At 40.3% G+C, this 12,285-nt stretch overlaps 1 protein-coding gene across 1 annotated transcript in view; it reads left to right on the top strand.

Moving 5' to 3' along the window:
* Positions 1–12,285, top strand: part of LOC139710552 (intermembrane lipid transfer protein VPS13A-like) — a gene marked incomplete at its 3' end in the record, with an annotated part of 135,295 nt that overhangs the window by 69,949 nt on the left and 53,061 nt on the right. Inside the window, exons 15-26 of the mRNA XM_071622486.1 lie at positions 635–775; positions 1,524–1,670; positions 2,949–3,036; positions 3,336–3,453; positions 4,109–4,181; positions 4,752–4,829; positions 6,313–6,493; positions 7,220–7,359; positions 8,597–8,822; positions 9,888–10,039; positions 10,935–11,077; positions 11,581–11,666. Of these exons, the coding sequence (XP_071478587.1) occupies positions 635–775; positions 1,524–1,670; positions 2,949–3,036; positions 3,336–3,453; positions 4,109–4,181; positions 4,752–4,829; positions 6,313–6,493; positions 7,220–7,359; positions 8,597–8,822; positions 9,888–10,039; positions 10,935–11,077; positions 11,581–11,666 (1,573 nt within the window). The remainder of the gene's footprint in view (positions 1–634; positions 776–1,523; positions 1,671–2,948; positions 3,037–3,335; positions 3,454–4,108; positions 4,182–4,751; positions 4,830–6,312; positions 6,494–7,219; positions 7,360–8,596; positions 8,823–9,887; positions 10,040–10,934; positions 11,078–11,580; positions 11,667–12,285) is intronic.

The following is a 12,285-nucleotide window of genomic DNA, read 5'->3' as shown; positions in this document are numbered from 1 at the left end:
TCTGCATTCTTTCATCCGTCTACAATAGCTGTCAATGAAACCTTTTTTATAGTATACAATAGTGCACATTACACAGGTTACTTGTGAAATTTACACAGATTGTATCCAATGGATTATAACTTTGCTATGTTCAGAAGCACACATGATATGTTTTTGACTGTGCAAAATTTATGTATTAAAGGTGGATAGTTGTACTAACATTAGACCAAGTAATGTGCATTATTTGTTGTGTAAAATGATGACATGATTTCAATTCTGTGACGGACATTTTTGCAAGATTCCAAGGACATTACCAGCTCCAAACTAATAATCAAATACACACACAAATATTTGTAATGCATTTGTAATACACACTTCAGGCAATGCAGCTAAGCACAGACAAGTGATTACTTGCAATAGTAATTACTATGATAATGCCTGATGAAAGGTAAAGTCAAGCCCATACAATCAATGTGCAAAGTTGAGGCACAATAAAAGACTGCTCACATAGTGGCTCTTTGCCTATCATAAATATGAGGATCCATATCATTATTATTATAATGAATGTTAACAATGACAGTATCTTTCTGTTTTTGTCCACTCATTTCATGTTCCATAATTGAATTTTGTGATTTCTGTGATCCTCGTCTCACAGCACGCAGTGTCAGAGTTGATAGCGTTCTTCAAGGTGCCCAACCTAGACATCCCAGGGCTAAAATCGGCTGCATATGCCGGAATACAGGAGCTGGCCAAAGTTTCACAAAACAGTCTTCTCTATGCAATTGAACACCACAAGGTGAGGAGAAAGAGGGCCACAGATGATGGGTGCCCCTCTACAGGGTGGAGGTATTATGGTTTAGTGGATTTGCACACAGTGCTTTTAATCTGAAGGTCCAAGGTTCAAGTCTTACCACAACACTTGTGTCCTATACATCGTAGCTAGAATATTGTTTTCCACATAACTTTTCTCAACCTAGGTGCTTGAATACATGTAGGTGCTCTGTAGGAAGTTGATTGGTCCAGGTTCCAATAGGCAATGTGTATTGTAAGACTATCATCTGTTTCAACAAATACCTGATGGCAAGCATTGAATATTGAATGTGAAGATGTATCCCTTTCATATACATTTGTACAATGCTCCCACCTCTTCAGTGTGAGTTTCCTTTGTCAAAAATAAAGTATGTGTTTTCTTATCAACACTTGAAGTAGCATGATTTCTATGCACAATTTTCCCATTTTGGAATCATCATTTTCCCATTTGGGGATCATTATTTTCAACCTGACAACATAATATTCAGGCATTGTAAGTAAACAAGGGGTGTAATTCTGAGTTAATGACAGTTATATCTCCTCCAATAATTCAGACTCATGTTGAGTGTTTTTCAGTTGGCTGTGCATCTATAGCCTTCGGTCATTGTAAATATGTCATATTTGAATGATGGGATACTTGTACATGTACACGTACACCATCTCCACCACCTCTGTCCAGCGTTCAATAATAGCTGTATTTAATTGAGCATCCGTTCTCATCTGATTTATTCCAGACCATCCAAGTGGATTTTGACGTGAAGTCGCCGAACATCATCATCCCGGAGCACGGACTGCTGGACCTCGGAGGACACCTCCTCATCCTAGATCTCGGCAGTCTGAGGGTTAACAGTGAACTACAGAAAGATACCACTGCTCTAGAGGTGCTTACGTCCTTTGCTATATTCATACATTGTACTCTCGAATCATTGTTGTCAATCAACTCAGTATTGATGTTATGTTAATATGGAGCATGATTTAATGCTACTGTGTTGTAGATGAGAGTTATTTGTTATACCCCCGCCAAACGAAGTTTGAAGGGGGTATATAGGAATCAGCGGACGGTCGGGCGGTCGGGCGGTCGGGCGGTCGGGCGGTCGGGCGGTCGGACGGTCGGTCGGGCGGTCGGGCGGTCGGACGGTCGGTCGGGCGGTCGGGCGGTCGGTCCGTTGCAAATCTTGCGTCACGAACTACTTCCTCAGTTTTCAACCGATTCCCATAAAACTTGGCGCAGATGTGTGCCTTGGGTTGTAGATGTGCAAGACGTATTTTTTGACAGTACCCAAAAGTACGTTGCCATGGTAATGGCATATTATGGGCAAAAATGGGTATAAATCTTGCGTCGCGAACTCCTCCCACGGTTTTTGATCAATTTTTATGAAATTAGGTACAGATGTTCATCTGAATATGTTAATGTGCAAGACACATATTTCCGCAGTGGCAAAAAGTGTGTTGCCATGGTAACGGCATGTTATTGGTAAAATATAGGGCAAAATGCTTCATGGCAAAACTGCTTCATCAGTGTTCTTCCAATTCTCATGGAATTCATATTGAATGTTTGTCTTAGGATATAGGTCAGCATGACACATTTCTTGACAGTGACAAAAAGTATGTTGCCATGGTAACAGCTCACATATTATGAGCCAAAATGATGGAAAATTTTGTGTTGCAAACTACTTCCTCAGTTTTGCCCAATTTCCATGAAACTTGGTACAGATGTGTGCCTTTGGTTGTAGATGTGCAAGACGCATTTTTCGACAGTACCCGAAAGTACGTTGCCATGGTAACGGCATATTAATGGCAGAAGATCAAGGAAAGATCTTGCGGATTTAACTACTTCCTCAGTTTTTTGACCAAAGCTTATGAAATGTTGTTTTGACCAAAGCTTATGAAATGTTGTTTGGCGGGGGTATAACCAGTCGCTGTAGCGACATTTCTAGTTTCTATTGCTTCATGTTCAATCATCTGGACATTTGAATTCTCAATAGGAGACTCTGCACCTATTTAAAATGAATTACAATCCACAATAACAGAGATATGTGGTAGACACTCAGAAACTTAGTGAAATAATGCCAATACAGAAGGGTAAGCTGTTCTCCTACATTTTTTTCTCTCCCCCTCCATGTCTGTCTGTCTGTCTGTCTGTCTGTCTGTCTCTCCAGGATGCCACTCCCACCGAGATAGAGGCCAGGCTCTACGACAAGTTCGTCATCCGCATCAACGACATCCAAGTTTTACTCGTGGAACCAGGTTAGTCAATGCTTTCTCTTCATTTCCACCTGTTGCCGGTGTTAGTTGGGTTGCCAGTTCAGGGCTTGGAAAGTTCCATGGAACTCCTGACTAGCACCTGAAATGGATAGCATTAATTTGGTTTTAGGTAAAGACTTAATAAATACCAAATGATTTGACATATCATAAAAGTTTACTTGATCCCAGCTTCTTTAAAACGAAGATGCAGTTTGCTCCTTTCTCTCTGACATGATTTTATTTCACATTTATATTCAATTACTTTTGCCTTTTCATTCATTCATTTGTTCAATTTGATTAAGGTGCTGATTGGCGAGAGGCCCTCCTAGCACGAGAGTCCAAGTATCACCTCCTCCCCAGCCTGGGTCTACAGGTCAACACCTTTATCAGTGCCAAGCCAGACTACAAGGAACTTCCACAGTGAGTCCAATGTACCTCAGTGTAGCAAGTTTACAATTTGTAATATTTTGTGACCTGTTTCCTGTGGGGTGGACTTTACAATATGGTACCCACCAGACTCCAATTGGCAGTGGGTCATTTCAGCACTGTAGACTTGGTCATTTTCATGCAATTAAGTTTTGCACGCAAACAGCCAAGTGAAAAAAAAATAATGTATGGATTAAGATTTAAGGACTATCAATTCATGGTTTCAGGAGAATATAGGTCATTGATCCCAAAGTCAGTGAAAAAAAAGAAAAGAATGAAAATACTTGAAGCAGTGTCATCCAAATGGATCGGTAGATTTGTGTCAATTCGGAGATCTTCTGGTCTTACTCAGTATTTTGCAAAGCTTGGATTGTGGTTTGCATGCTTTAGTTGTTACTCCATCAGGCACACTTTAGACAAGCTATGTGGTCAGCGGTAACAACCACTGTTTCTTTTCAAAAGGTTTGTATGAAATTTGAATTCATCAGTTATCTGGTCTGCTCAACTCTGCTTTGCCTTGTAAAAAATAAGTGTCTTATATTTCCACTTTGTGTAAAATCTTGTACCGTCACACGCTTGACCTTTTCCTATTTCTGTGCTATGACATTTTGCTTTTCAACGGTGCCATGTACGTATATTAATTTGCCAGGCACAAGATTGAAGCAGTACTACCGTCACTAAAGTTGGCAATCTCAGATTCCAAGATTCAAGCTCTTGTCAAGGTGAGAGTAGCCACCATGAAGAAGATTATTTATCACATGGCATTTACAACTAAATCTGAAACCTTCACAGCACAGATCTTGAGCTGTGATTTTAGAAATATTTCTCGACATGTAGAGTACAGATGTAATGTTAACTTCATTGATATTGTTCTTCTCATAGGGTAGCTGGCATGATAATGATGCTACAAAGGATTTTTGTTACGTCACCTGATAAATTGAAATCACTCTGCATGTGTTCAAATACATTGCTAATCAATATCTTGTATCTGCAAACTTTTTCTCCTTTTCTTTGACTTTACAATGTGTATAAGAAATGCTCAATGAAATCAGATTTATACAAACCTTGGATTATCTCACATGTTCCAAATGCACAATTAATGTGTATTTGTTTTTAAAAGATGTCCATGAAATTGTTAAACATGCCCATTTTTCACCTATTGCCCAGATACATTCTACAATGAACATACTGTACATGTATGAGCAGATATCTGTTAAATATGAGTAGTACAAAGGATTCTAATTATAATACTATGAGTTTATTTCTGTTAATTTTCTTTTCTTTTTTTTCAGTTTGCCAAGAATCTCCCGCTTCCAGACATGCAAACTCCTTCAGACAACATTCCATACCGAGTCAACTTGCCTTCTGTGGTGAGTGAACTCTGTGCCGTTTTGACCAGTTGAGCAGCGGTTTAGATGTCATGTTACCAGCAGAAGCTGGTCAGAATTTTGAGCTGGCCGGAATTTTGATCTGGCCATCAAATGGGGGTAATAGCTCTCCTTGCTAAAAGCTAATTGCTAGTGCCTTTTTAATGCATTGTCAACAGTGTTTCTGGTTTCTGAGGTGCATGGTCCTACATGCTCGATTCTGTGTCTCTGATAAAAGGAGAAAAGGAGGCTATGAAAAGACTGGGAATGAAGGTGATCACTAAATGCTTCTAAAAAGTGTGCAGTATCAAAGTGACATGATTTATGGTTCTCAAATGTGCCCATGGGCATACGTACATGTTAGTGTTAGAAAGCACCATTCAGTGAGTAATTTATTTGAGTTCATAGTTTTGAATATTTTTTCAAAGACACCTTGATGCTGACACCATAATTTTCCAAACTTGTGTATGCCTAAATATTTTTTTCGTTCCTTTGCACATCATCATCACAGCAAGTTCTGAAATGTAGCCACCATGGTGTTAACCAGTGTGCGTGATTATGTGAAGATATTAAGCTAGTGCATGTAGGTCGTGCTCCTTCAAGGTTGTCTCCATATATGCCACTATTGCTGCATTGTTCTTGGTGAACCTTGGGCAAGAGACTCAGCGGAATTCGAGCTGTGTAAAACATGAATATTCATATCATCTAATTCGAGCTATTAAATACCCTTTGCAAGCAGAGCAGGGAGAAGGAAGCAGCTGAGTGAATCTGCAATAGTTGTGTGGCAAACATTTACAAAGGAATGGAACAGCCTATCGCAAGAGGCTGTACTTCTCCCCACGGTGGAAGCCTTCCATTGCCACCTAGCTGAGGATGTAAACTAGAGTGTGGGAATAGGTTTTTTTACTTGCACCATGTAAACTACGCACCCTTCATCCAGGCATGGTGGAAGCCTTCCGTTGCCACCTAGCGGAGGATGTAAACTAGAGTGTGGGAATAGGTTTTTTTACTTGCACCATGTAAACTACGCACCCTTCATCCAGGCACTTCACCGTAGGAACGCCCATTGCAATTTATGCACGCACACACACACACACACACAGTCATCTGCAGTAATCTTCAGGACTGAAGGATGCAGAATGAACAGAAGAAGAAGAAGAATGCACTTCAGGAATGTGTGAATATTGATACAGAATGGTCAAGCAAGAAAAAAAAAAAGAGGAAAAAGGAAATAGTGGGAGAATTTTGTTACATATGAAGCACAGTCAAATCAATTCATTGTTTTCTTCTTCTAGGCCCAAAGAAAATGCTGCTTTACAAGTCTGGAGATAACACACTGAAATCATTTGCATAAAAACTTGCATTTAATGTTTTATCTTCATGTGTATAAATGTCTTATTTTGGGGTGTGCAGTCTGCCAAGCTGTACAGTGTGTTAGAGCCGCAATATTTACTCTTCTGCCAATGGTTTGATTTCTTTCCGTCAGAACCTAAAAGAGGTAAAGTCGGAGATGTCCACCACTGCCCTGCGCCAAGCCAAGAGACTGATGCTTCGCAGCCGCAGGACCAGGGTGGCAGGGACCAGCATCACGTCCAGGAGAGTGACCAATGTGGACGAGGTGGACAGCAAGCCGGTCAAACCTCCCACACCCCCGGCCCCTCTTAAAGGTACACATGCAAACTGTAGGAACTGTAGAATGCATCATCCTTATCTGGTTCATCATTGTCATCATCTGGGACCATTAAAATGTATCTGTTATAAACATTGGTGTTCATTTGTCCCACAAATGACACATTATAATGGAGGTCCTGTGTGTGAGAGAATCACAACTCACACCAAGAAGATACCACTTCACTCCTCACAAAGAGTAGGTTCCTAGCATTGAGAAATGATCTGCCCCACACACAGGGCAATGTGCGAAAAGTGCTATTAAACCTTTTGTGGTCTGTGCCATGCAACTAGCAATAATAAGCAAAGGGTATCAACTGGAAGCATTGAGGCATTTTAGACATAAGTAACGATTGGTCTTTATAGCCTTGCACTTTTGTTAATTTTCTGCAGTTGATACAAAATCAAATCATTGAATACACCCGCAGCCCACTTCAGATTCTCTTTCGAAAGTACATGTAGTTAATTTTGATGAACATTTTCACAGTAAATTTTATGTCACTTTGTCAAATGTAACTACAAACTGCTTTTCCCTAGATATTACATCATCATTGAAAGTGAAGTACGTGTATGTACAATATGTAAATACTACATCATGTGCTCATCACACCACCATGCCCTTGTTCACCAGCAGCCAGTCCAATTCCAAGATGTATTTAAGTCATTTTTCTTTTGTCTGTATTTTTGTTTAATGATGTAAAACGATGTCATTGCTGTCATGTCAGGTGACGTGTACTACACGGCTTCCGACCACTCCGACGAGGAGATCCAGCAGTGGGCGGCGTCCTCCACCGTGCCCAAGTTCGACGACAACGACTCCCCCACCAACAAGACCAGCACGCTCCTTCGATTCGTCATCAGGGAGGTGAGACACCTCTTAACCTTTTTGCTGTGCTTTGCTTGCTGATTGCCTCACTTCAAAACTGTGGTGAAGACTTTCCTCTTTTAACAATTGTAATGGTTAACTTTTCCTTGCAATTACAGTCAAACCTGTCTATAGCACCCACCCAAAGGAGACAAAAAAGAGTGGCCACTATAGACAGGTTATCCAACTTTTGTGTGCATTACGACATGCACATGTATCATCATTGTATACATCTATAAGTACTTACATGTACTTGTGTATGTATACGTATACACACATGTGTTTCATGCATAGAACAATTCTGATGTTCATCGAATTGGAGCACGGTACAGCATGTGTAATATAGTCGTGAAGAAAGCTTAATTAACACTAGTGTATTGAATGAGTTATGAATGCATCGGTGGCCATCACTGAATGTTGCCCATGAATGACTGGCATGGCTATGAAGCAGAAAAACACACTGGATTATCGGCTTTGCTACAGCTCCATCCGGTCTGTGGCCACTATAAACAGGTTAAAATCTACTGCGGGAAACAAAATTGTGGCCACTGGCTGTGTATAACAGGTGGCCGCTGTAAACAGAGTTTTCAACAGGGCTTTTCTCTCAGGGGGATTTTTTAGTTGCCGCTATAGACTGGTGGCTGCTATAGGCAGTTGGCCGCTAAGGCAGGTTTGACTGTAGTACGATTTAGCTTTTCATGCAGTATGTTGCAGATGTAGCTATCTTAACAGTGTTTTTCTTTTTCCTCAATTTGAGGGACTTTATTTGAAGTCAATAATTCAGAATCATGCAAAAGGCAGTACAGACATAAAACGATTACAATCATGGTTCAGTTTACATCAAACGAAAAATGTGTATGTAACAAATTTTGTCATCTATTTCTCGAATAAATGAGAAAAAAGAAGAGAGAGGTGTTTAACAGTGTTGTGCTGATGTAAAGTACATAGAGAGTTATCTTGGATGGTTGTTATGTGCCATATGAATTAGTTATCATACAGTGTACTTTATGAGTGGTCACATTGTTACAGATACAGATATTTCAGGATGAGATATCCTAAATATCTAGGGATGTTGATTCAGCTGGGATAGTACGGAAACGATTATTCCACAAGTAACGCCTGCCAGGTTACAGCAGTTATAAAGTGTCCACATGCAGCGAAGAAATGCAAGAATAAATATTGATGGCTCCCTGATACAACTTACTCTTTGCACATTCATATTTTACTCCTGGATTAGGTGGTGGTGTCCATTTCCAAGCCTTCCGAATCCGTTCTGCCAGTTCTGAAGACGTCGGGGGACAGGAGTACCAGTCCAGTTCCTCCTTCCCCGACAGAGTCTGGCGAATCTGAATACCTGAGCCTACGGATAGACTCTGTGTGTGTGGATGTTGCTGTCAGCACCTACGGCTTAGCTGTACATATGGGACTAAGGGGTATTCAAGTCATTGACAAGTTCCATATTGGTGAGAAATATATAATGCTGTATTTAGTATGTGTATGTTTAATTGCGTTGTTCCGTTTGGGGAGTTACAATGTACAAACTCAGACACATAGTACATTGTAGGTGTTTGAATAGTATCATTAGTACATTGTAAATAGTTAATCATGATATGCCTGTATGATTAATATCAGGTGAATAATTAGATTTACAGATTTGTTGTAGGAGTTCTGTGAGATGACAAATTGTATTTTGTTGAATTTTCACATCATACAGTATGTGAATCCTTAGTAGTCGTCATGTGGTAATCTTCAAACAGAAGTGTTCCTGTCTATTTGAAAATGTGTGGTGAAAATGAAAATAATGAAACAATGATAATCCCAAGCCCAAGCAGCTAAAAAAAAAAATTACTGACTCTCTCACCATACATCATCAAAGGGGTGAAAACAAAGAGAAGAAAGATGAGAATTAGTGAATTAGTTCAGGAGACAAAACATACTGACATGGAACTTCACACCGAAGTGCATTGAAGTTACAACTACTAGTCACCCAAATGACAGTGTAGACAGATAGCTACAGGTTCAGGGACGCAAACTGTAAACATGAGTCCTGCACGCTTCAAGTCCTGAGGAGCACACTGGTTTTTTGCAGGCTGACTTGCCCTCAGCAAACTCAACATAATGAACATGATTTGCATGAATTGTATTTGCGTATTTACGTAATTATATTTAAATTAACAATAGGAGTAACAGGATGGAAGAGACCAACTATAATGAAAGAACCCAATTCACTATTCAAGACTACCAATGAAAACAAACCGGATGGAGGTGGCAATGAGCTGGGGTGAGGACTGTAAACATGGAATGTTATTACAAACTGATCAGATGTGACAACAAGCTGGGGTGAGAACTGTAAACATGGATGGGAAAGGAATGAGAGTGGTGAGAAAGAAATAGAGTACAGGTCAATGGTAATGTGGGACAGTCTATAAGAACCTTAACAAAATGAACTACCTAAGGAATTGAGACTGGAAAGAAGGAGATAGGCTTTGCTCTCTTACAACAGTTTTAATCTTTCCTCATCTCTTCAGGTCCCGATGGCACCTATCTCCACCTCATCAGTTCCATGGCAACCACCGAACTCATCTCAATTTTGTACAGAAAGGTCTGTATAATGCTGCGTTTGCCCCATGTTCCCGGCAGCCATGGCAGCCCCATTTGCCTGAAACGTAGTGCACCATGGGTAGATGACACATTCTCTTGTTTTCCGCTCTTTGTATTCTAGTCTTGTTGCTCCAGTCCTCATCCTGGTGAACAAATAGCTATCAGACGTTGTTCTCACTGCGTCTGGTCAGGCTAGACTATTAGACTATCAATATTTTCCATCGCGTCCCGCTGCGGACCGCCTCTAAGTTTTGTTATGGCCTAGTACATGTCGTCGCGTTTTGTTGGGTTCACTCCGTTTAATTACAGCATACAAGGATCCTCAGCACCAGGACTGCCATGGTAAATTTTTTGACAGTTAAAAAACATCTGATACAGCATCCATGGCAATCATGGCCTGTCACGTTTGCCTATCCCATCTCACTGCGTCGTCTCACGTCCATGCCGTTTTGTCCACTGTGGCCTGAAACTTGGCTGCCGTGGCTGCCGGGAACATGGTGTAAATGCAGCATTACTCTCAGAATCTGACATTAAAGTTGACATCTCCCTGTCCTCTTTTCCATCTCCTTATGCCTTCTAAGGCTTGCTCATAAGAAAATTGGTCGGTGTGATTTTTGTCATGGCACACTTAAAACATCATAACCAAGAATTTCCAATTTTAAGAAGTTAGATAGTGATTCAGGTTTCTTCGTACCTACATTTGATCTTCTGTGACTTCACTTGACGTTATGAAGTTTGTTTCGTTATTAGAATTTTGTGGACATGTGATAACAATCAGTTATGATTATGATACTGAGAATGTTAAATTGCAGAAGGTGCCGATTTAATCAAATTAGTAGGTATGTGTGAAGTTTTCTCGGTGAGATCTGTGGTGTATGTTGGGATGTAAAAGTCGGCAAGGGCAGTTTTAGCCATGTTCAACCAGCCACTGTTTGACAATATTCTAACTGGAGTCAATGGCCTCTTTGTCTCAGGTTGATGAGAAGTGCCCAGACTTCGGTGGTTACTATGGATCCACCGAGCAGGCCGTTGTGGTCCACTTTACCGCCCTCAATGTCATGTTTCACCGCACCGCCATTCTCTTCCTGCAAAAAACCCTAACGGACATGATCACAAGGTATAATGGTCTCGTCTTCTTGTAAATTCTTGTCTGAATCATGTTCACGTAGAATCAAGTTCAAGAGAGTTCAAGAGAGCGATGCCAGGTAGTATATACAGTAATGTAAGACATTTAAACACACAAGTGGAACTGTTTCAGTAGTCTTGGAAATGGCCACATTATTCTTGATTATTATGTCTGCAAATGTACCGGTCCCCTTTCTGATTGTAAAGAGCCCTGTTCAAATGCCATTCACTTCAATCCACAAATGCACTAAAAATACAATGGACGTACAGAACTCAAAGATCATTAATGTGTCATGTGTATTTTGTAGATTATAGTAAAGACGTTAATTCTTAAGCAGCATGAAATGTATGTCTGGATGAGTGTTAGATGTGGAGCTGTTTAGAGTTTTGCCCAAAAGAGGGAAAATTTATGTTTCCATTCATTCTCATTCTGTTTGTCCCCTCACCCCACCCCTCCATCTCTGTCTTGCTTGGCTCATTCTCTATGTTCCACAGTCTTAGCTCCATATCTCTAGCGGAGAAAGTTGGGATGACACCATCATCAGAGACACCCTCCAAACCACCAACACAGCCACAGCCATGTGAGTCAAATGAGCAAAAACAAAACAAATTGACAAAGAAAAAATTGTAACACTTAATGTACTTACAAACGATACAAAATGTAAATGTGTTGTAAGATAAAGATTTGAATGAAGATAATGCATATTGTTTACCTTTAACTGCTGTGTGTGTCATATATTAACCCGTTGAGGACGAGTCCCGAGTATACTCGGGCAGGTGTCTATGGGAAGTGCGTGTTGTAGCAAAGTCAAACCGTCCTCAACGGGTTAAGTGAGTCTTTTTTTCGTGAATCAGGACTTCTGGACAATGTGCAATAATGAATAGAGAAATGTAGACATGCATATCACAGTCATGATGAGATTAGAGTCGGTATTTTCGCATGTTATTGAATTTGCAACCAGTACCTGACTAGTGAAATTCGTGGAAAAAAAAAAACGACAACACAAAATGTGTACAGTAATCCACTGAGTGCCACAGTGAAAGAAGAAAAGGAATTCATAACTAAGACTGAACATGCCCTTCTTTCTCTTCTTTCTTTCTATAAAACAACAACAACAACATGCCCATAAACAAAACTTATCAAATACAGTGTATATGATTGTGTGCTGAAAAAAAAGGAACTAGTTTTTCTCTTTGATG

The sequence above is a fragment of the Diadema antillarum genome, unplaced genomic scaffold, assembly GCF_040938485.1.
Source record: "Diadema antillarum isolate AM-2024a unplaced genomic scaffold, OU_Dant_1.0 seq00001540_RagTag, whole genome shotgun sequence".
Classification (NCBI taxonomy): domain Eukaryota; kingdom Metazoa; phylum Echinodermata; class Echinoidea; order Diadematoida; family Diadematidae; genus Diadema; species Diadema antillarum.
The sequence above is the reverse complement of the archived record's forward strand: the minus strand, read 5'-3'. Positions and strand labels throughout refer to the sequence as shown.